A 24173-nucleotide genomic window follows, 5' to 3' on the forward strand; every position below is an offset into this window, starting at 1 on the left:
ACCTACGTTGTTCCCTGTAATGGTTTTAGGAGATTATTTCTTCTGGGAATAGCATTGCTCCATTCTGCACTGGTGTGTTTTGCCATGTTTGTGAATGAGCCGTTTTGATAGATCGGGGTGGAAGTCACACAGCGTGGAGTCAGGCTACATATTGGCTTAGAGACGGATTTAATCTACAGAGCTTTTCACTTTGTAGCTGGCCTGGATTTTGCATTTTATTTCTCTCTCTTTCTCTCTTCTCTCTTTCTCTCTGTCTCTCTCTCAGACTGTGTGTGTGTGTGTGTGTGTGTGTGTGTGTGTGTGTGTGTGTGTGTGTGTGTGTGTGTGTGTGTGTGTGTGTGTGTGTGTGTGTGTGTGTGTGTGCTTTTTGTTTGGTGGTATTGTGCGGGAGGATGGTGGGTGTGTTGATGTGACTATGTGCACATCAGAACCAACATCATTGTGTGAATTACAGTTTGCTGATTACACACAACCTTTATCTCATACATGGACAAAAGCAAACCTGATACTCAACACCCTGCTGCACTTTTGTGTGGATGGTGTAAGTGTTGTAGCTATAACACTGACAAACAGCATGCATTCTTTATTGACGGTGTTGTGACAAAGCAGCCAAGCCAGCCATGTTGTAGCCTCTGGGAGGCATCTTTGAAGAGGATAGTTCAACCTACTCAGCCCCTGTCAGACATTTTAACTGGGAGGGGAAAACTGACTGTCATATTTCTCTACATTAGCAAGTGAACTGTATGTGATGGCGCAGCTTACCTTGGATGTTCCCTCTCAGCTGACAAGGTAGCTGTATAAATGTATTTCTTTCTTCTGCTCCTTCTTTTGACACTATAGTAAATCGTCTTTGTGGGTTCTGGGCAAGTTTGAAAAAACTAGTTTCACAGTCCGGTGGTTCCTTGCTAGCAGAGGGACAGGGCTACATATCAATGGATGTGGCCTGTGAAAATTTGGCTCCAGTCCGCTCTCACACCTCTAAAAGGGACACTCTGACATTGTGCATTTTGGGGTATAGTTGGAAAAACATTCCCAAAAAACATGTAAAGAAACTTCACAAAATGAAGTCAGTACTAAGATTGTTAATGCTCTCTACTGAATGTTAATCTAAGATCATATAGGACTGGAGCTACACCTGTTTAAACACCTTGTCCTTGGTTGTCATTTTTCACAGACTTAGTGTCCAGTCATTTATGTTTTTTTTCCTAGTGAGCCCAAGGTCTTCAGGCACACATCTCCAAGCTTGTCCTGTATCATTGTGAGAGGCTAAAGGTGAGCAGGTTGTTGCTCTCAGGGCTCCACAGCTTTGGTATGACCTTCCTGAGGGTCTCAGGCTCAGTATCATATTTCAAGTATCATCTTAATACCTCATTTTATGTAAAGGTCTGCACAGAGAAGTTTAGCCTGCAGGAACAAGAGACCCACGGCAGATGTCAGCAATGTGGGGTCCTTTTTCATTGCAGGGGGTCTTTTGGCAGTCATACTGTAATGCAAGGTCATGGTGGCTTGATGTTGTTGACATGCAGTTATATCACTGTCTGTCTTACACAGCTTTTTTCTGTGTGGTCTGTGACTCCAACAATGAACTTATTTGTTGTCTGGAGCACTTTTTGAAAATAAGTTTTGGCTGATAGTATTTCCAGCCCTGAATTGGTCTGTCATGACTGTATACATGTTTTCCCCCAATATTAGACATTGAATATCAGTAGACTGGATTGAAGGTCTGCATATTTGTCGACTAACCTTATTGCCTTGCAGCTACTCTTGCTGAGAGTGAGGATACCCTCCTAATGTCTGTTGGAGGCATAGCATCTGTTTCACTGGTGACGGCTGTGACATTTCCTTCAGAATGCCAAAACCCCCGTCTACTTGAGGCATGGATCAGTCCCAGGGTTAAAGACGGAGGGAACAAATTGATTCAAGCAGACGAACACGGAGGACTTGACTGATAGGCTGCAGGATGGCTTATGGACACACAAATACAAAAACAAGCGAGCACAGGGGGCACACACTTTGTGCTTCTATCCTTCTCATTCTGCCTCATTACTGTCAGCCTCAACAACAACAAACCAAACGCATGCAAAGTGGACATTTGTCCCCCAACTGCCATAAACAGGACAATGAGATCAGTGAGCATGGCGGCCTTCCTTGAACCCATCTCCTCGGCAAACCTTGAACGAAACTGCATCTTCACGTGTGTGCATGTTTGTGCATTTGTATTTGTGTCCCTTTGAAAGCCAGCGGGGGATAGGAGTCACAGCTTGTTTGCTGAGTAACAGGCTAACAAATAACCTGCTCAGGGGCATTAGAGGCATAAAGAAATGGGGGTGGAGGATCATCTCTGTCTGTCTCTCTTTCTTTCTATTACTTCATCACACTGTCTCTCTACACCTTCTCTTTTCCTTCCTTTCTGTGGGTTCCCATATGCCTGTTTCCTGCTCTGCCATTATTCTCTTCTGTTGCTCTCTCATATTTTTGTAGCAAAATTTTGCTTTCTGTTGCCCCGTCAACACACACAGATGCACATAACCCTAAAGTGTTGGAGCGTGTTGATGATGAGTGAAGTGACAGTACACACGCACAAACACACACAGCATATCAGACACTAATGCAGCAGCCGCGGCTGGCTGTCAGATCCGCTCTGCACTGCAGTCTGGGTAAACCACCACCGCTTCTGCTGCAAGGCCTTTCACAGGTACAAGGAGGGGGTTGTTATACTACTGCTGCTGTTCCTGTTGTTGTTGTTGGCCTTGGATAGCCTCACTAAACTATGGAAAGCAGGTAAGAGGACTGGATATTAGAAGGAGGGTTGGGAGGAAGAAAGTTTCAGTAGATGGAACAACAGACGGAGTGAGAGAACCTTTATAAGGGAAACATGTTTTCTGATATTCTGGATATTCTGATTCACTCAGTTTCACCTTATCCGTTTTTTCATCATTTAATAAATGTCATCATGTCGCCGTTTTCAAAATGAATAGGCAAGAGGTTGCATTATTATTTCCTTCACCTCTATATTATGTATGATATGGGAGACATTGCTGATTGGATTTTCAAAATCTGCAGGAGACCAACGGAGCAGTTCACCTCCTGGCAGGGTTCTAGCAAATTAATTGGAATGGCACAGAATTTACTAACATACTGTTTGCTGATCTTCCCAAAGGGAGAGGAATCTCACAGGTTGTCTATTAAATGAATTTAGCTTTATTGACCACAACTCTCACAATGCCTGGATGCAAGAGTGGATGCTCACTTACTGGGTCACTTGGCTGCTTTCACCTTTCTATGACACGGTGCTTGAAAGCAGGTAAAGGGAAGGACAACAGAAAAGAAAGGAAGAGAGATCAGTTATTTTTTTTAAAGGAGTCACAAAATCATCCACTTCCAGTATTTGGTCCTGAGCACTCGAGCATCATACAGCAAAGTGGAATCCATAATCACGGCTTTCCTCCTTAGCAGGCTTGTCCTCCTGTCATCATCCATGCAAGCACCCCAGAACTATCCAGCATGTGTGTTGTATCTTGTATAAAGAGTGTGGATATATATTGGTTATACTGTATATGTGCAAGGAATTCAGGCTTTAAAACAGTCAGTGAGACTTTTCTTGTGAATCAGTATGAAGGCCTTTACCGATCCCCAACTGCTCCATAAAAGCACACCAACACTTTTAATAAGCTGCTAATTGGAAGCTCACGAGCACAGGCGGGCCAAATAAAACGGCTGCTCATTTTCATCGACGAGGCTTGCAGTTGCTTCAATGCTGAAGGCAGAAGACACAGGAAGCATAGTGTGGGTGGGTTTGTACAGTGTAGTAAATACGTGTGTGTGTGTGTGCTAACGTGCACATGTCTGTGCTGTTGTGGCAGACATGAGAGTAGAAGGGGACTGATGCAAATAGAGCAATAATCAACAGCTGTATACTTACTCTCTGTCTCTTCCGTTCACTTCCTCCCTTGCTGTTCTGCTTTTTGAGCCAATTTTGGTTTGCAGCATTACTGTTCTGTAATAATCTGTTTCCATATGGAAGAGAATAACAGGAATGCTGGTGGAGTCAACATATCCTCCACAGTGGACGGTTTTGGGCACATTTTCCGACAAAATAATGTTGCAGGAGTGCTTATTATTTTGGGGTCTGACTGTAGGCTTCCTCTTTTGTGTATGCTAATCGATAGTGTTTATGAAACACTTTTTTAATGGTCTACTCTAGTAACTCAGCCTTAGTTATTTATACACCTTATAAAACAGTTATCAGTTAAATATCTGAGGCTATAAGTTGTTTGTGCCAACGTCATCTCAAAAGTTAGCTTTGTTTTTACTGATGTGTTCTTCAGTCACCAGGATAATTAACATTGACTCATACAATAAAATTTGCCAGCAATTGACAACAGCTGTTGTCTTTGTAGAATTTTGTAAAAAGCGTCTTTGTCGTCTTCTCTTTCTGTGCATAATACAGCAGTAGTGGGTCATCAATATCAATTTTCCCAAGCTGCTGATTCAGCTTGAGTGCAGCGTGTGCTTGGCACCAGCTTTAACAGAACCTTATCGCTGATCAGTACAAAATGTTCACATTATTTAGCATCAGAGTTATCATTATAGTGAACGTTCTTTGGTTTATCTGGCAGTTTCCACTCCTGTCATGAATTTTTGCTGGCATGGCTGCCCTTTTGTTTACAGTTGGGTCTTGTACCTTTAATGTGCTCCTCCATTTGTTTCAAGTAACAGACCTTCGACTGTTCTCAGTTCACAATTCTTCAGAGTCATAACACCTCTTGATACACAGCAGTGGTGCTGCTGTCCTGGGCCACAGAGTATGGCAGATAAGGGGGTATGTGTCTGCAGAGAAAAGGAGATAGAGTGAAGGTGATAGTGAGACAAAGCAAGGAGATAGTAAAAGCTCTCACCTGCTGCTGTCTATTCTCCTCAATGTCAGAGTTCTCCCTCTGTACCAAGACTTAGCACCCACCTAGCATCACCCTATCTGTTTATACAGAGGCTAATAGGAAGCCTGGTCTTTATCCCCACACTGCGGCTCAACATAATGGAATAGAGAGACATAATGCTGCTCGAGTCAAACAGTCAGCGGAGGCCTTTAAATTGCTTCCAATCCCCTTAACAAATCTGATGGAGAGGCTATGAATAACTCAAGGACCGCTCATCTCCCCACGCTCGGCTTCTCTTTTCTTCTCTTCTTTTCTCTCCCCTCTTCTCCTCTCCTCTCCAGCAAAAGCAGTTGGAATCTCAGTATCAACTTATTAATTCACTTTACCTCACTTTTTTAATTAACAAATGTCAGTGTATATTTACGAAAATGGTCTATTTAAAGTGCAGCTTACTTTCCGTTTTGAAGATCCGGACAGACATCACTTGTTGTAAAACAACATTTTGTTCCTCAGCAATGTGATGTGTCTCCCTGAATGAAGACAGGGAACAACAGTTCCCTTATTAAATACAATCATACGTCTCATCAGATCCAATTCATTTCTTTAACTTTCACCTCTAAATTATCTTGTAAACTTTTTGTAAAACACACTTCATTTAAAGTTGACAGAAACATAAAACACAAAAACAGGTTTGGTTCGACTTTACAGTGTTCCAACGATGATATGCTCAAATCCTAATTCAAGTCTTAATCCAGTGGTGCTACGTGCTGTTTTTTCCTGCCTCTTTTTGCTGTTATATGTTATTATATTACATCGCTGATTAGCCGCTCTCTCTCACATTCTTCAGAGGGAAATTAAATTTAGTAAAACTGACCGCGAAAAAAGAACCGCTGATGGACCAATCACCCATATATTTGTCTAATAGTTCAACTGTAATGAGAGCACTCTTTTCCCATTTCCCCAATATTTAATTTCCCCTGTAATGCATAATTTTCCCCAAACAGTCTGTTGAGATAAGACTGCAGGGAATGTCTAAAATATCAGGTCTGATGTTTTGCTTTGAAGCCCTCAGTGAAAAGAGTTGAAAAAACATTAATTTACTCCTGCACAACTGAAAAAGGTGTCTTCTCTAGGGTGCTGATAGAGTGCAACAAGTGTTGTCAAAGCCTATTGCACCATCTGTGTAAATTCATGGTTAAACCATACCCCTAAGCAGGTAGAAGTGGTTCGATATGAACTATGGCATGTTGGGATGAAAGGTTTCCTTCATACTTGGGTTACATTGAGAACAAATTGTCTGTGTTGGATTCATCAGTTAACATTTATGATGACACTTATATACTCATGCGGGATTGTGCTGTTCAGTTAGTTTAATGTGCATTTGAGCAGAAGTGTGATTTTATGCTGCATCCACTGGCAGCAATTGGTCGTGAAGGTATTGACTTTGGCATAGTATGGATGTGAGTGTGAGTGCACCCTTACATTTGCATGCAACTGTTGTTGATGTTGTTATTTGTATGGTTTATGGCCATACTTGCATATAATACAGACATCTTCATCCTCATAAAAATATTAACAGAACTAAGAAGGTCACACATCAAAGACTACATTACTTTTGAGATTTTGAGACCATTAAACACCATTTTAGATCACTTAGTTCTGTCACTATTTGGTGGACTTGTTCACTTACATTCCAGGGATGCTACTCTTTAGTGTGAAACAAGCTAGTTATAATTTAGCAGTGAGTATGAACACTCAGACTCTAAATCACTTTAAGCAGGTGCAACAGTGTGTAGATCTCCAGTTTATATAATTTAACTTATAAAGAAAAAAAAAACATTGATTTTGTTGTTTAGTCTCAAACTAGACTAGTCTAACTCTCATGTGGTTATAGATGTTTTAGTCTACATGAGGTACATTGCATGTTTTGAAGCCAACATGTGTCCAATAAATAGTATACACCTGTCACCACCAGGTCACATTAATCTCACCTGTGTCCTAATAGAAACAGCATAGAGCCAATCAAACCTTAATGCATCACGCTGATATTTTTCTCAACAGAAACAGCAAGGAGACGTACAGTACCCTCACCGTTTTTCTTTTCTTTTCTGCATGTTGATTTGTGCTGCCGTTTACCTTGTTCTGTTTTGTTTTAATACACTTGAGCTGTGGCAGTTGCTGCTCTTAATACTCTGTTATTAACAAGACACACTTACAATTATTCTGTTAGTGTGAAAGGACCAGCTGATTGTCGATGATTGGTGGATCACAACCCAGTGACAATGAATCTCACAGGAAGATGCATCCATACATATCTAAATAATGTGTCCAAATCAGCCATGCAGTGTGTGGGCGGGTGTTCATGTATTTATGCAGTCTGCTTATCATGTACTCGTTCATGTGGGTGTGACAGTGTGCTTTTTGAAGTGTCATTTGTAGAGAATAAACAATTTACCTAACTGAAAAGTATGTGTTTAAGTGTGCAAGAGGAGGAACATAGAGGAAATAATCAAGTGACTATAGATCGCTTCTCTTGCAATGAAAGGATTAGCCTGCTTTTGCTTTGTAGTGATTCTTTTGAAAGCCAGTTTTGTTTGTTTGTTTGTTAGGTATCAGTCTTTCGCTGTCTCTCATTCCCTTTGCCGTGTGTTTCTTGATGCCTAGTGTAGCCATCACTCTAGTCTTTACACTTAGCATGTCTTTAATTATCCGGCGACATGACATACCACTTAGAGCCCTGAGTCCCTGTTGCTGTTACGCAACCCCAGCCTCCAACACAAACACATTTTTATACCTCAATTATGTATGCATCGTTCCCGAGTGGTGGAGTGTGACAGCTCCATTAGCTTGTGCTTTGAATGTGTGTGTGCGCTGGCAGTGCAGAGTGTCGGATCTGTGGTGTCGTTGAATGGTGTTAGGGTTTGATGTCTGCAGTGTACTTTTTGTTGACCTAATGGTGATTGATAAAGCACAATGTGTTCCACCGCAGGCTTCACATAGTAAAGCAAGCTGAGGGTTTAAGTCATAGCAATGGACTTTTATCTTATTTTAAAATGATAAAATAACATAATAGATAGTTAGATAGATAATAGAATAGCAGAACACAATTCCACAGTTGTAAAAGGCTCAAGTGTAGAATATTTAAATAAAAACAAAGAGAACTGAGTAAGAATCTCTTATTAAGTCTCTTTGAGCACATTGTGTTGACAGGTTTTCTGGTAAAGCACTACTTGAAGGTAAAGCGATATAGCTAGGAAGTGGTCCAAATCACAGTTCGGTATAAATCATTTTGAATTCAAACCTTGTTCATAGTGATGATTAAAGAAGTAAAGCATAACCTGTGATAATGTTGCTTTTACAACATGTCACTTTTATGTGCTTTTGAAAGGGGTGTTGCAGACATTTGGACTTCCAGCATCCAGAATCATGCAAATTAAATGTCACCATTGTTTTATTCTGTATTCTGTAACTGTTAAAAACACTACAACGGCATCCCAGCTCATCGTTTTCCACTGAGCCATGGCTCTAACAGGCTTTGGTGTTGGTCACTTCCAATCACACAGGTCTAACAAGATTAGTAGTGGCTCGTCATCAAACATCATACTGGCACAGCCATAGCCTGTTTGATGTCACCTGTGTGACCTCACAGTCACCTCTTCAACAAAAGTCCTGTAGGTGTCCCCTTCACTGTTAGTCGCGCTGAGCTGCTGGCAGTTGTGCCATTGCAGGTATTGTTTTGTTACAGATAATAACATAAAGAGAGTCTTCCTTTTGTTTCCTGCAGTTGTTTCAAAGTAAAAGAGTATCAAAATCCCTTTGTGGCTTGAGGACAGGGTGACCTAGGTTTGACATAAAGGTGGAGCAACTCCTCATTAAAATGGAGTGGCCACAAAATGTAAGATGGGATTAGCAGGTAAGGTTTTTTTTTTTTTTTTTTTCCTGAAGCTCTCAAAAGGACCATGAAGCTGCGTTAGTGATGCGTTCACTCTGCCTAAATGTTATTTTCTAAGGCAGTGTGACCTTACCTCTAGTGGTGGGCTGAGCCCCAAAAGAGTAGTCCACTGATTTAACATCGCACTCCTGTAACATTGTAAGACACACACATTCTGCTTCCATGCAAAATCCTGGATCCTAAGTGATGAAAAACACAAGCCAAATACAAGCTTTATCGCTTTATACGATCCTAGTACCAGTACAATGTAGTGCCATTTGTACTCTGCATTTAAGCCATCCCCAAGGAGCAGTTGTCAGCCACCGTATGGCACTCGAGCACCTACTCTTGTTCTAAGGCAGTGCCTTAGTTGGGAGCACTAATGGGCAAATTATCCTTAATATATATTTGTCTTGATTTCCAGAGAATCACGTGCGTTTTCCTAATCTGAAGCATAGATAGGAAGTGTGCTGCTGAAGTCTAACCTCACTCTTTCTAACTCCACACCCCCTGATTTTTCAAACTTGCAGTGATAACTTGGCACCTAGCAGTTTATTAGACTTCTCACAGCCCCCCTGGAGCCACAAAAAGCTTTATACACCATTTTTCACATATGTAGTAGTACTCCCCATTCCCCAACACCTCTTTGATGTGTGAAATCAGTGGAGCTCCTCTTTAATTCATTCTCCAACCACCTGCTGTAGTGGGTGGCTCATTTCAAAAAGTCATTCAGTGGTTTTTAATCGGTTCTTTCAACGATGAAGCTGTCTGAATTTTCAAATTATCTAATATGTACCTCACGACCAAAAAAAACAAGATTTCTCAGAAACAAAGTTGAAGTAAGTTACTCTGATTATTACACAATGATGATAAAAGAAACCTAAAGGATGAGAAAGCTATTTAGGAGATTTAATACAAACTACATTATGAAGACATTGATATGTATGTCTGAAGAGGTAGGTTTTAGCATTCTGCCCATTTCTTGCCAATATCAAGAAACATCGAAAATAGTTGAATATTTCTGTGACGGTGAATTTCCTGAATGTCTGATAATAATGAGAGAAATATGAGTGTAACTGTGTACTTTGCTGAGGCAAGTGTAAAACAATAACAAATACTATGGAAATTAAACCTAGCGAAAGCATGTCAATACAAACAAACAAACTGCTTAATTACACAAAGGACTTTCACTTAGCATCCACTCTCTTTCTATTATGTTTGATTCTTCTCTGCTCTGTTTATTTCTGTTGCTCTTTATAATGTCTCTTTTAACTTGAATGAGTCCCTAAAAGGCCCTTGGCGGCCCAGTAAAAGTCCCTGGAACAGTAAAACTGTGTTAAAGTGAGTGATGGTGGCAGCAGTTAGGTTTATATTGCAAGCTAGCAGCCTTTATGAGACTGTGCAGAATACTTTCCGGCAGGGACGGGAGATGAAGAAGGAGCGAGTGGACAATGCAGTGAGGAGGATTATGTCAGAAGGATCACATTAAGATAACCTTATTTCTCAGTTTAACGAAGGGAAACGACTTCCCTGACGATGCATATTCCCCTTGACACACACCTAACGGCACATTACCTGTCAGGACAGATTAGCAAGCAGTGTCATGTGTGGTGAAGTTAACATGTAGAAAGCAGGTTTAAGTCAAGAGTCCTACACAAGGGCACTTTCCACTTTCAAGTCATCAGTTTCAACCTGGCAACTGTGATAATCAAACCAGTAACAGGAACTGCAGGGCAAGCTCAAGTTGGACTGGCATGAGAAATTAGTGGAGAAGGAGTTTGGCAGTAGTGAACTTGGGTAAAAAAGGAGTGGGGGGGCAAGTGGCGCGATGAGGAGCACAGGGAGGAAGCGGCCCCACAGCGAGAATGCTAAGTGTTTACAAGATGAAGATCCTCTCGTGCATCTCTCTGCTCCTCCGTCTACCCCATGCCACTCTCACAGACACATTGCCATCGCACCTAATCAGCCAATCACGGCTGGATTCTGTCTGAGAGGCCTGATTGGCTGATTAGCCAAGCTCATCAGCACACCACCCAGTGCGACTACAAGCACATACACAGTGTCCAAATTACCAAGTGTATCCTGTAGAGTGTGTGTGCGCACATATGCATAATATATGCATGCATTTGTCATCCTCTTTGCATTTGTAAAAGGTTTTGTGTGTGTGTGGGCAACATGTCTGCACAAATCCACAAAGTTTTAAAGATCAAAACGTTGTTTTAGCACTTTGAGTGTCTCAACAAATGACACAAAAAATGTTGCCTTTGACTCTTGAATATGATTTGAAATAGATCAGTGATCACACTGAGTGTGTGTGTGTGTGTGCGTGTGTGTGTGTGTGTGTGTGTGTGTGGTCGTGGAAGTGGAAGTGTGGCTGTCAGGAAGAAAATTACAACCTTTTTACACAAATTGCCCAACAGCTCTAGACAGGTTTATATAAATATCCACCATTTTCTCCTTTGAGCTAACACAAATGCACAGAGCCTCTAATTACAGTTTTGAGTATACAGTAATCCATATATGATACTGTTATTATTGTAGTTCAATTAAATCACACATTCATTGTAATCAGTATTTGGCAGTAGTCAGTGTCATAGATACTCACACAGGAGTGATAGAAAGATATTTTGAAGAAGGGCAGGTTCACTACAGCGAACTTTATAGAATACTGTTTGTCGGGAGGCCCGACCAGCGAGAGGGAAGCATGAAAAGCATGTTTTTTTAAAAAACCTACATTCAAACATGATAACTTTCTGACTCCTTTCATGAGTTGGCAGGATGTTCCTGGAGAGTAGAGCTCTGATCATTCTATTCCCCCTCAGTTCTTGGGATGACTGCAGTGGAATCCTGGGATAACGTTTCAGAGCACATCTGTCAGTGTACAGGGGTTGGCTCCGATTGTTATGCTCCGAGAGGAACTCCACTCAGTCAATACAGTGTTTGACATGTAGCCAACTAAAGACAGATTCATTCAGTGAAATGCTTTGTTGTTTTATATATTAAAACATGTAGTGAAGAACTTTAAAATTGGCTTCTTCAGTACATGATACACCACATGATACAGGGTTTCAACAGTATTCTCTATCATTACCCAAATCTCATTGTTCCCTTCATTCATCACTTATTCCATGATCATTTGTATTTTCCAATGCAGAGCACAGCGTATGGCGGGGCCCTGAGGCAGATCAATGCCAATATTTATTTCATGTCCAATTACTGGGGCAGAACCGCAGTCCAGAGAATGCAGTGATGAAAGTAAACGTCCTTTTGCAAAGAGGCACACGGAAACCGCAGTAGAAGTGCAACCTCCAGCCTAAGCTTCACAAGCAAGCAATATGAGTACAAGTGCAGGTTTATAGGATTCCAATAGACTGAGCTTCTGGCATTACCAGGGGGCAAAGCCTCCAGAAAGCTGAGTAAAATCCTGTTGCTTTCAGTGGGAGATCCCCACACTCTCCTTATTTCATCTCTTGAATTGTTTTTTCTTCCACTGTTTAAAAAGCAAATTCAGCTTATTGCTTTTGGTATTCCAACTGTGTTCTGTGTTGAACTGTCACTGCCTGTCAGTTCTTGAGTCAGACAGAATAGTCATATCAAAGCCGTTTCCTGTTTATCACTAACAAAGCTTTTACACACTCAGGTTTTCTTTCTTATTTGTTTTTACCAGTAAGCTGTATGAGTGTTAGCTATGTTTAAATGATCCTGATATTTACAAGGATCCCTGTGCATTATAGTCGACACGTCTCTATATTGTAATGCCGATGCTTGTGTTCTGTCAGTCATCCCCCTTTTACACTGGCCAATAAAACCCATCAACATCCACCATCATCAAGCTTTTGTCTTTAATTGGACAGGGTATATTCAGCATTCATTCTCAGGTCAAATGATTTGTAGTGTTCAGGGTGTTTATCAGCTTCAGCTCCTATCAGCTATAACGGAAACATGACATTCAGGTGGACAAACACATTTTTACCCCTTTTCCTGGGCAATACTATCACGCATGTCGAAGCTCAGGATGCTGCCATGTGACTAGTTTTACACTGTCATACATCTGTTCAAGCAGCAGTCAAACATAGTTCAGTCAGTTGTTTTAAAAAGAAACATCTTTTTTTTTCAAGTAGCCACTGTCACAGTGTTACCAGCCAGTACTCAACTACCAGATCAGTGCTGTGAATGTGCAGCTCTCAGCAGAGTGAGGTGGCTCACTGCTTAGGTAACTTCATCGTCAGCTCTGGGAAAAAACAAAAAACTGTCTAATTCAGTCGGTGTGAAAATATTAAGGCAATGAGACAGATGCTGGGAACCAATTTTCTTTCACTCATCTCAATTAAGAAGGCTAATTATAAACCGTATTAATTCACTGTTTGTTTTTATATTTAACTAAAATGATATTTTTCCACCAGGAGTCAATAATGCAGAAGCTCTTATAAACCTCAGTTTTATGTATTTTATTAAAGATTACTTCACCTGTTATAGACAGCAAAGAATCCAAGTAATCGAATCTGTGTTTGATTGTGTTTCATTGCCCAATAAATGTAAATGTATCACATATTGACTTGCACCCTTTTCTCTGTCCTCCTCACTCCAGATTTGTTCCTCACAACTGATGGACCAAAGTTTGAGACCTGGATCAACAAGGTAATAACTCTTTTTGGACATATTTGCTTCTTCCTGTCTAAGAGTCCAATCAGGTTGCCATGAGAGAGTAACGCCTCTCCTCTGTACCTGTGCAGTATAGTATAGGGTTAGGGTTAGTGTAGTAGAAAGAATGATCACTGTGGTGTGCAAATAGAGTCGTTGTTTGTATGATTGTTGGTTCTCATGGGATCCTCTTTCCTCCTTTAAAGTAACACATCATGTTGCTGTATTAACTTTGCAGGACTCACATAAAATGTATATTATTGTGGAAATATGGCTGCAACAATTACTTTAATGTTGATTAAAGTACACACAAGTTTAAGTTTACTAATGCTGTTCACAAGTTACCCTGTTAAACCCCCAGTTAAAACTGCATTTATTGCTCACGTAGGAAAAAGAGTTAAAAGGGAAATATGTGAAATAAATTGAGGTTAGTTTAGGAAAAAATATTCTCAGATATGAAAAGCTGTCCCCCAGTCAACACTGAGTGCATAAATGGTTAATACATTTTCAAAACATATACTGACGCATCTTTCGACTAATTCAACTGACGCATAAACTATGTTTAGCAAGGGGTGTAAATTATTATTTTGCAGAGTTGTCTGTATTCTCCAGTTGAGCATCTTTGCAGTGCAAGAACAGAAAAGTGAACACAAAAAACACAGAACAGTGAACTCAGTTTTACTTGTACAGAATGCAAATTGTAAGAAAAAACAGTGTTTGGGGAAGTACTGACCTGGGTTGTGAAACCAGTGTTAATTTCGTTAACTGAATTTAAAAAAAAAAAAAAAAAAACTGTGATGAATTGTATATTTTGTTTTCAGTGACTAGGAAGGACAACATTCAAATATTAGTGATAGGCTATATTTTCCCCCAATTGTTCATCTATTTTGTCTGTGAAAATGGAATGTATCCCTATCCCCAATCCTGAAAAGAGATCTGTGTGTGAGCCTGTCCTGTGCAGGCAGCAGGGCGGGCTCTCACTGCCTGTCCATCATGCTCACACACATGCCGGCACAGACAGTTTGAAAGCCTGGTTATACTTCACGAGAATCCATGCAGACAATGCTCATTGCCACAAGTGCAACAAGTCATTTGCATGTAAGGGTGGGAACACAAGCAATCTTTTAAAACATCTAGGGAAAGTAGTTCTCATCCAGATGGGTAAATGCAGTTTTCATCAGCCTAGATTGTATTTCCTCTCCCGTTTCCCCATCCACCTCATGTACGTTATGTTAGCAGGAGCCCACACAGAGTTAATTAGATTATACAAACATGGGTCGATAGCCATTAGTAACCATTAGTCTGCTGAATGTTTAGCTGTGCAGTCATGAATTCTGTCTGACATGAAAGCATCACATCAACTGTCCTTCAGATATGCTCAGACTCAAGTATAATTACATCCAGTAATTAGGATACTAATTCATACAGAAGTCATTACCACATAGCTAAAAATCAGCTGACTAATGGTAACGGTTATTAACACATGTATGTATATATGTATACACTGTAGTCATGCTGCAGTCTGCAGCATGCTCATACATGTTACCCACTGTAACATGTTGTTGTTGTTGTTGGAATAATTTAATCTGTTTTACATTTCATTAATCACAACATTATAGTTACCAGTACTGAACTGTTGAACATGGTTGTTAAGACAGTAAATGACAGTTCATTTGTTTTATTATCGTAATATATGCATTACATATTCCAGCTGTAACATTTATAATTAGCATAAAACATTTGATAATAACGCAGCACAGTTTGACTGTAAGCGATGACTGAAACTGGACTAAAATGTTGAAACCTGCTTAAACCAACATTGATATCATCTTCATCAATCTTTGATTTGTACTGGTGAACTGTACTATCACTCTGCTTATGACTGAATTAGTTGTTGCTGCTACTGCATTGCTTATTCTTTTACTGTTTGATAATCATTTGCTGCAATATTTTCTTACCTTTGAGCCCCATTGGGTTTTATTTTATTTATTTATTTATTTATTTCTAAATTGAAACTGAAAGGTGGAGACTGTCTCACCACAGCAGAAGGTCCCAGGTTTGAATCCTCTGACAGGCAAAATCAATAGAAATAAACTGAATTCTGGGTTCTAAGTTCATCTGTGTGAACTGTGAGTTGGTATCAAGGGGCGATTGTGGGACCAAAACAAATAAGTGTTCTCTAAACTTTTTATTATGAAACTGCAATGAAATGATCACTTTCTTTGTTCCATTAATGAACTATGTCCGATATTTTCACCAATAGCAAAAGAGCAAGCAACATGAACATATTTCACATGTGTGCCTATTTTACCTGGTGAGCAATGAGGGACGGCTGCCACACCGCCTCTTTGTTCTTTTATTTAATACAACAAGTGGATCTGCAAAGCTTTGGTAGGCTTGGGGGGGCTGCAGGATTGTTGGCACTGCTGCAGGACTAGTTGATATTCTGGGAGAGCAGAGAGGGGAGACCATGGCTCTAGGTTTTTGTTGAAGGGGCCTATTTGAAATTCAGCAGGTCGAGGCACAAGCCGAACAGTAGTCTATGTTATCACAGAGAGGGGTAGCAGCAGAAAGGAAGGGGAGGAGGTAAGGAAGAAGAGGGAAACCGAGAGAGATTGAAGGATTTGGCAAAGACAGAAGGTGTGTTAGGGTAGAGAGAGATAGGACAAGATCAAAACAGTGCAAATAAACTGCCTTGCCCAAAAAAGTATGGACCGATGATAGGTGAAGGGAATGTTGATCAGGTAAAAGAATGAAGAAAGGGAATTTCCAGAGGAAACAGGAAGGTGATTTTAAATTTGTAATGGGATTCCAAACTCTTTCAGCCCTTTATGTTGACTGTGTCTTTGTTAGTCAGAAGATTAAAAACAAAAAAAAAGAAAAAGAAACACACATTTGGTGGAATTTCTTGCTCATAGGCCAAGGAAAAAGTGTTTAGTTTCTCAGCTGTGCCGGCGGCATGGCTCGAGGGATGGCCATGTCTGTCTGTCTGTCTGTCTGTCTGTCTGTCTGTCTGTCTGTCTGTCTGTGGGTCAGTTGCTCCAGCGACCTGACTGAAATGGATATGTGTATGAAGTTTTTTGTGCAGACATTCACGTGGTGCTGCTTATTATGCTTCCATGTGTCCTCTGTCCTCCTGGGCTGGAAATTGTCCTGTAAAAATACAGTAAGGTTAACATTGTTATCTTTTGTTGAAATATCTCTATTTAATGGATTGTGATTCAGTTCGGTAGACATTCATGGTCTCCAGAGGGAGAGTTATAAAGACATTCCCTGATCTTTCATCTCATGACATCTTCCACTCACAAGTTGTGTTTTCCAATATTTAGGTGCAAAACCAAATACCTGCAGGCTAATGACATTCCCAACAGCTGTAGCTAGAGGGTGTATTGCTCATATATGATGCTAATATGCTGATATTAGCATGCTAACAGCGTAGAGTAAGATGTTAAACATATTCCTGCCAAACATTAACATGCTAGTATTACCACTGCGAGCAGAAGCATGTGAGCAAGTTTGTTTCACGTGGAGTGTAACTTTGGTGAACCTTGACCTGAATTTTCCCTCGCTGGGTGATAAATCATGAGCCTTTTTCTGAAGCAAAGTAGCAAATGTGGAATTAGTATGTAGATGACAACAGGAGTGGTGCTTAAAAAAGAAAGTCATCAAAGGTTTGTTTTATCTCTGTGAGGAGGCCGAGGTTATACTTTTAAGCTCAACTCAAGCCTGGTAGAAAATGTGTAATGATTTTGATAGCAGATCTCGACATTTGTTTCCTTGACTCGTTGTGAAGCCTTCTTTTGTTTTGCTTTGTGTCATTTATTCTTGATAATTAATTCATCATTCATTTTTTTATTAGTTGTCTGTTTGAAGAAGGGGTCGATATCTCTTTCAGTGTTGCTTGTAATTTTTTTCCCGGTACCAGCTGCCAATTGATTGATATAGTTTCATTGTGTGGTGAGGTGAATCATTTAAATCCTGTTGGAACAGAGAGGGGTTTGGGAGCAAGACTGAACTGAACACACACACACACACACACAGTGGCAGAAAGACGGTCAGTCTTGAATAAAAATGTGGACCTCTGCAGTGTTTGTGTATCACTCCATCACATTCTCATCTTCAGCTCATGAAAAAAGCCCAATCCTTTCCTTTCATCTTGCTGCACTTTCTATACTTTTCTGTTCCTCTTTCCTCAAATGCACAAACAAGTGCTCATATCCACACACACTTGAATACATTCAGAAATACTGTTAACCCAAAGGCACATGGAGGACATGGCCATGGAGACACACACGCACACACACAAATATTCGCACATGTATACACAAACACAACAAGCAAACCATTTCCCAGCATCCTCGGAGCATTAGACCCCTGTTAATCCCACTACGGTCTTCGGTTCAATGCAGCCGCATCCACCGGTCATGGGCCAGCACACTCCTCTTTCTCCAGCACTCTGTTTTAATTACTTTTCTCTGTTTTCTCTCCCCACAAGTCGTCTTCCTACCCTCCCCATTTCTCTGTTTTCCTGTGATTACACAACAGAAGGTAGTCAGAGAGGAGGGAGGCAACAAGCTAGAGAGCTGAGTGAAGAGAAGTTGTTTTCATTTGCTGGCAAGTAAAGCTAAAGGGTAAAGGTCAGTCCTGTAAAGCCGATCATTTAGTTCACAAGTGATTTACACATTAGATCCTGCAGTGAGCTATAAGATGTATCGGCATTTCAGTGTTCAGACTTTCATCCAAATAAATGTATTCTTTCATATCAACCCATATGGCTTTTACCATTAAATCACTGAGACAAACTGAAATGTTCAGATCATTTTTATATTTTATGTGATGCACTCAAGTGTCTCATCAAGCCTTAGATGTTCATTTGCGAATAAAAAACTTATAGCATATGAGCATTTTGCTTCCTCGGACACTTAAAATAGATTTTAGGGCTGAGTTGTTTTTTCAGTGTTTGCAAACACAAACACTTAAAACGTGTTGCATGGCCACCTGCAAAATAGCTTATTTCATGCTTATTTGGTTTCTTCATGGCTATTACAAATGTTCTCTCTGAGCTTGGAGGCATGATAGCATGTAATAAAGTGCTTGCATGAATTGTAGGCGTTACCTCGCACAGGGCAGCTACATGTCATGATTTTGGACATTTACTCTTGTAGATGAATTATTCCAGTTGTCCACTGATTATGAGAGTAATGCTTGTGTCTGCTTTCTACATTCCTCAGGATAATTTCATGTGATTTATACAGCCTAGTCCTTTTTGTAAGATGTAACATACTGTTGCAGAGACTTACAATACTTTAATGTAACTAACAGTGGAACATATATATTTGTGAAATAAACCCTTTATTACGTAGCACAAAAACCACGATATTGGTTTATTTTGTTGGTTTTAATGAGGTTTTTCATGCACTAAATGTGTGTGTGTGTGTGTGTGTGTGTGTGTGAGCACTATGTTTGTTTGGAGTGATGTGAACAGAAGGGAGTGATAATAAAAAGACCTGTAATCCTTTCATCTTCACACATCAATCAACGCACGCACGCACGCACACACACACACACAGTTTTAATCATGACATCTTGCAATCAGGCGACCATCACCAGTCAATCACACTGGCTAAGATCTCATCCTCAGCTCGTCGAGTTAACACCACGTTGCCACATCTGCGAGTGTGTGTGTGCGAATGAGTGTCTGTGCGTGTGTGTGTGTGTGTGTTTGATCTAATTGACATGACTTAGTTCTCCCTGCTTTTGAAGAGATCAGCTGCAAAGTGTGTTGTTTTCTTTTGAATGGGGCAGTTGAACAGGCATTTAGAAAAGCAGAAAGGTGTAACATCCATGTTAGTATATTTGATTGACTTACATTTTACATGTTTACATATATTTAACAAATTGGAAGTTTCTTGATTGCATCTAGATCTCGTTATAAAGATAGAATCATTGTATTTAACTCAAAACGTTGTTTGGCTAACACATACTGTAGTGTGTGTTTGTGTGTGTGTCTGCACATGCGATACACAAGCTATGTCCCAGTTCATGGTCTGCATCCTTCGAAGGACGCATTTGAAGGCCAATTACGTCACAACACCACACGAAGGCTGTCCCAATTCCAAGGCTCCTTCAAATGCAGCTCACCAATGCATCCTTCTTTTCCCTCTTTTTGGACGATACACAGCTACTATTCTTTGCGATCTCCCATAGATAGATCTCCCAAGATGCACCGCTGCTCAGTCCCAAAGACTATTTAACTATTAATCATTTATCAAGGTTGTATGGCATTAAACATATGTGCTGATCTACAGTTTATATGTCTAGCATTAAAGTAATGTAGTGGTATGTTAATTACCCCTTACTGTTAACTAGCTAATAATGATAATAATGATAACATTACTGTTGGTTCAAATAACAGGTTAACTCTCCACGGTCCTCTCTTAACTGGAGATATTCCAGCCGCCGACGGAGCCACTTCTCCTCTTCTCCTCTTCCCCTCTTCCCCTCTTCCTCCAGAATCAGCAGGATTAAAAAGAAAAAAACATTGCCCTTGGTCAAACTTTTTTTACTTTCTACTCGTCTTTTCACTCTTACATTTGCGGGCCTGGGCGGCAGAAATTGTGATGTTAAGCGTTAGGGAGGTAACGTCTGGTGACGAGACCAGGAAATTATCCAAAGGCTTGACCTTCCCATTTAAGAACGAATAATATGTCCTTCAAAGGTGCGTCCTTCGAAGGATGCAGTCCCTGAATTGGGACACAACTACAGTGGTTATAGACCCAGTAATTGTCTACAAATTGAAACAATTAATGTTTTGCACCAACAAATGTTTCTGCTGCTGCTGATAACATGAAACGTTGCCTGAAGGATTCTTTGCCTACTTGAATCAATAAATTAACAACTCCACATTTCTGCCTAATCAGCATTCAAAGCTTCAAACATAATGCAAATAATTAACTTCTAAAAGCATAATTCGTATTCTGTGAATAATTAAAACTAAATGTAATATAGGGCTTTGTTTACTGATAGCCTGTGCCTTCCTCACCTGCAGCTCTTTGCTGTAGCTTTCAAGAGACCTCATGTGTAGTTTAAAGGCTCAGTTACTCTGCGGGATACTGCTGTTTTTTACACGCAGCACTTGTCAAAATACATTTAATACCATTAAATCTTTTGTCCACGTTTTGAGTGGCCAGTCGTTTTTCTAGCACCAATCTACTGCAAATAACTACTGCAACCTCATTAGGATTGTGAGGGTTTCATTCATAGTCAGCACTATTTAGGCAATGTATATTTAGCAGAGACTGAAAATGAAATAAAGAAATTCTTATGACATTCAGAAATAATGACTCCATTCACTTACCCCATTAGATTAATGCAACTCATGCAGTAGCTTTACTGTGAATGTGCAAAAACCAAAAATGAGCAAATCAAGATAACTACTGATGCCTAAAGTAAAGTTTATTGGTCTGTTTTTTTCCCCTCACACATTTCTTACAAGATAATTTTTGCCTGCCTGTCTGCAAAGCATTCACCAATATGCAGAATGTGACGTTTGAGTCCTTTCTGCCACATTCCAGGATTAGCAGTCATACAGAAGTCCCATTCAGATGTCAAAATATTGATGTGCTAACTGACCTAAAAGAACTTCAGGCCACGCTGTCATAAATCTACAGCTCCATCACACTGACAGCACTATTCATTAGTTTTCTAATCTAAATGTCTCAGGCTGGAGTTGAGGACTGTGAGTACGAGGTTGCCATTACGGTGATAAAGTGGGCACTTTCTGTGACAATTGTTCAGGTGAATTGCATCCACAACACCTCCAGAGGGATAAACAACATTTTCTGGCTTTTCAGAACTTGCCTCTTATCTACCTGCATACTCTTTGTGTAGGGCCTATACAGGCTAAACATTATTATTATTATTATTATTATTATTATTATTATTATTATTATTATTATTATTATTATCATTATCATTATCATTATTATTATTATTATTATTATTATTATTATTATTATTATTATTATTATTTACTTTCTTCTTGTTTATTGATGAAAGACAAACCAGCTTAAAGGTGCATTCCGCCACCTACTGTTTTGGAGTGGGAAGAAGCTGCACTTGAGTCAATCAAATCAATTTGACTCTGTATGATTGGCGTATACAAAAGTTTATTTTATGCATCTATTTATTGGATATCATTATACCGATTCTAATGATGGGTCGATAATCCTATTTTTAGCACTTATTTCTTTTTTGTACTCGGTCTTAAGACTGACCAATCAAATAAAGCCATAAAAGGCAAAAATAAAAAAAAAATTGATGGTGAAGTCTCACTCATGACAATGTTTAATCCCACCTACTGTATATATACATGCTGCCAGCAGCCAGTATATAACTGCTTCAGACTATAGTTGTATCGATGTGCCAAAATGCTTGGCAGTATGCTGTTCATAAACAGTGTATATACAAATGTACTGAGGTTAATGTGCAAACAAGTCATTGACCATTTTAGTACAGGAAGCTTTGAATACACACTTCGAGTGATATGTTTTCAGTTTGACTACCAATACCATCAATTGTATTTGGTTGCCTTTCAAGGAACAGCTCACGGTGCTAAAATAAAATAATACCATTTTCCTGAACAGATGATTAGGTAGTGTTAGATGTTTTTTTCACTTTCTCAACACTTTGCAAATGTTTGCTTCAAGCAAGGACTTTGCTCTGCCGTCAAATAGTAGTAGATGTTGTCCACACATCTTTCTTGTTGTGGAATCTCCCTCTACACAGAAAATCGGTATCATGGAAAGTTGTTGAATTGCAATGTGAGTGTTGCAGGAATCGTGTTGCAGAAATTTGTCCAGTGCTGTCATGTAGAGGAGCAACTTTCATCGATTTTGAAAGGCAAAGAAAGGAGTTTATTTCTTCACAGTTTACTCTGACTTCTTTTGCAACTTTTCATTTAGAGGACATTTGGTGGCATAAATGTTCAGTGGTGAACAGTGTTTATGTTTGGTGACGTAGGAACTTCTCTGAAATGTTGACCAGTTATTACATTTAAAAAACTGGCTTCCACTTGATAGTAACTGCAGTATTTAACTACAGATACAGCCCCCACACATCCTTATACATAATGTATATGTTTCTCTCTCTGACTCAATCATTGTATCTCTCTACTCTCACCTCATAAATCACTAATGCTGGTATCGGCGGGCAACAGTTTCCCACTGCGTAGACCACATCAATATGCACACACACACACACAACACATCATGCTCCCCACTAATATGCTCTCCACCTCCCTCCTTTGTCTCCCTTTGCCCTCTGTAAAGGGTACCACACACTGGTGCCTTTTGCTGTGTGTCAAAAAGTCACACCTGTTGTTTCTTTATAAGCCCTTCTGTAAGCACCATCAAGACGCATGTAAATCTGAAATGATGTGATGTGTGAGGATTTGGTGCAGCACTGCAACCGTTGACTACTACTTCTGTTAGTTCAGTAAGTCCAGTGTGTGCTATAGCCATCAAATGACTTCACACAACAACAGTTTTTCCCAATTCTCTGACGTTGTATAGGCCAATGAATTAATTATTCATCGAAAAAAAACATCGGCAGATTAGTCAGTATTGAAAATATTTATTATTTGGAGAGATAAAATCAGTTAGTGCAAAAGCAGTTAGCCAATTAATTACTTTGTTGATCAACAGAAATTAATAGACAGCTATTATACGTAGTAAAGTCAGTAAAAATAAAAACACTCAAAAAAAAGTTTGAGACAAAGACATTTGCTGAGGATTTGTTAATGTCATGTGCAATTTTAACAGAATTTGATGGTGTGTTACAAATACAGTCCCTTTATGTTATCATTTGTTTTAAATAGGGTTGTCCTTTGACTAAAATATTTTTTATCATGATTAATTGCATAATGGTCCTTAGTTAACTTGTGATTAATTGCAAATTAACTGCACATTTTTTATCTGCTCTAAATGTACCTTAGATATTTATTTTTCAAGTTTTTAATACTCTTGTGAACATAGGCATGGACACATTTGCTTACTTTATGCAAATATATGCTTATTATTATTATTGCGACAATCCAAAACAATGATGAATACTGTCCAGAATATTCTCCAGAACATCCTCAAAGGTACTGCCTGCTCAAACAATATGCTGAAGGCATAACGTTGAAACTCAACCCCAACAAGCAACAACAGATGGGCATAATGACCTGAATGTAACATCCCTTAGTAATACTAACACAATGTAGCGTCCAACTTTAAAACTATTCAATGTTAATCAGCCTGCGAGCTGTAGCCACCCATTTAGTTATCACTGTTGAAATGTTGTCTCATATAGAGTTGTCAAGGCGTCTTTGTTACAAACTGTTCGCTGTGGTCTGTGACCACAGTGAACAGGGCTCTCTGCATCAGCTGTGTGCTCGGGCAGCAAGTGGTATCTGAGACTCAGTTAGTGGTAACTCAATTCACATCGACAGTAAATGTTAATAACTTTGTTCTTGTCGAGAGAGGCATCTGTTTTGAAGCTGATCTTGCCAAGATCCTTTTCTTTACCCATTTGTTGTGGGTACTTGTGTTTGTACTTTCCATCCACGATGTTTCTGCTGCATCACTTCTTGATTTCTCAAACAATGGGGCATGCAGAGGGTCATAAAATTTGACTATGCATCAAAAAAATAAACAGTGTTAAAAGGAATTTGCGTTAAGGCA

The 24173-nt window shown here is 39.7% G+C and overlaps 1 protein-coding gene across 1 annotated transcript in view; it reads left to right on the plus strand.

Moving 5' to 3' along the window:
• Positions 1 to 24173, plus strand: part of itfg1 (integrin alpha FG-GAP repeat containing 1) — a 138183-nt gene that overhangs the window by 10998 nt on the left and 103012 nt on the right. Inside the window, exon 7 of the mRNA XM_037094518.1 lies at positions 13397 to 13446. Within this exon, the coding sequence (XP_036950413.1) occupies positions 13397 to 13446 (50 nt within the window). The remainder of the gene's footprint in view (positions 1 to 13396; positions 13447 to 24173) is intronic.

This window comes from Acanthopagrus latus, chromosome 4 (assembly GCF_904848185.1).
Source record: "Acanthopagrus latus isolate v.2019 chromosome 4, fAcaLat1.1, whole genome shotgun sequence".
NCBI classification, from domain to species: Eukaryota; Metazoa; Chordata; class Actinopteri; order Spariformes; family Sparidae; genus Acanthopagrus; species Acanthopagrus latus.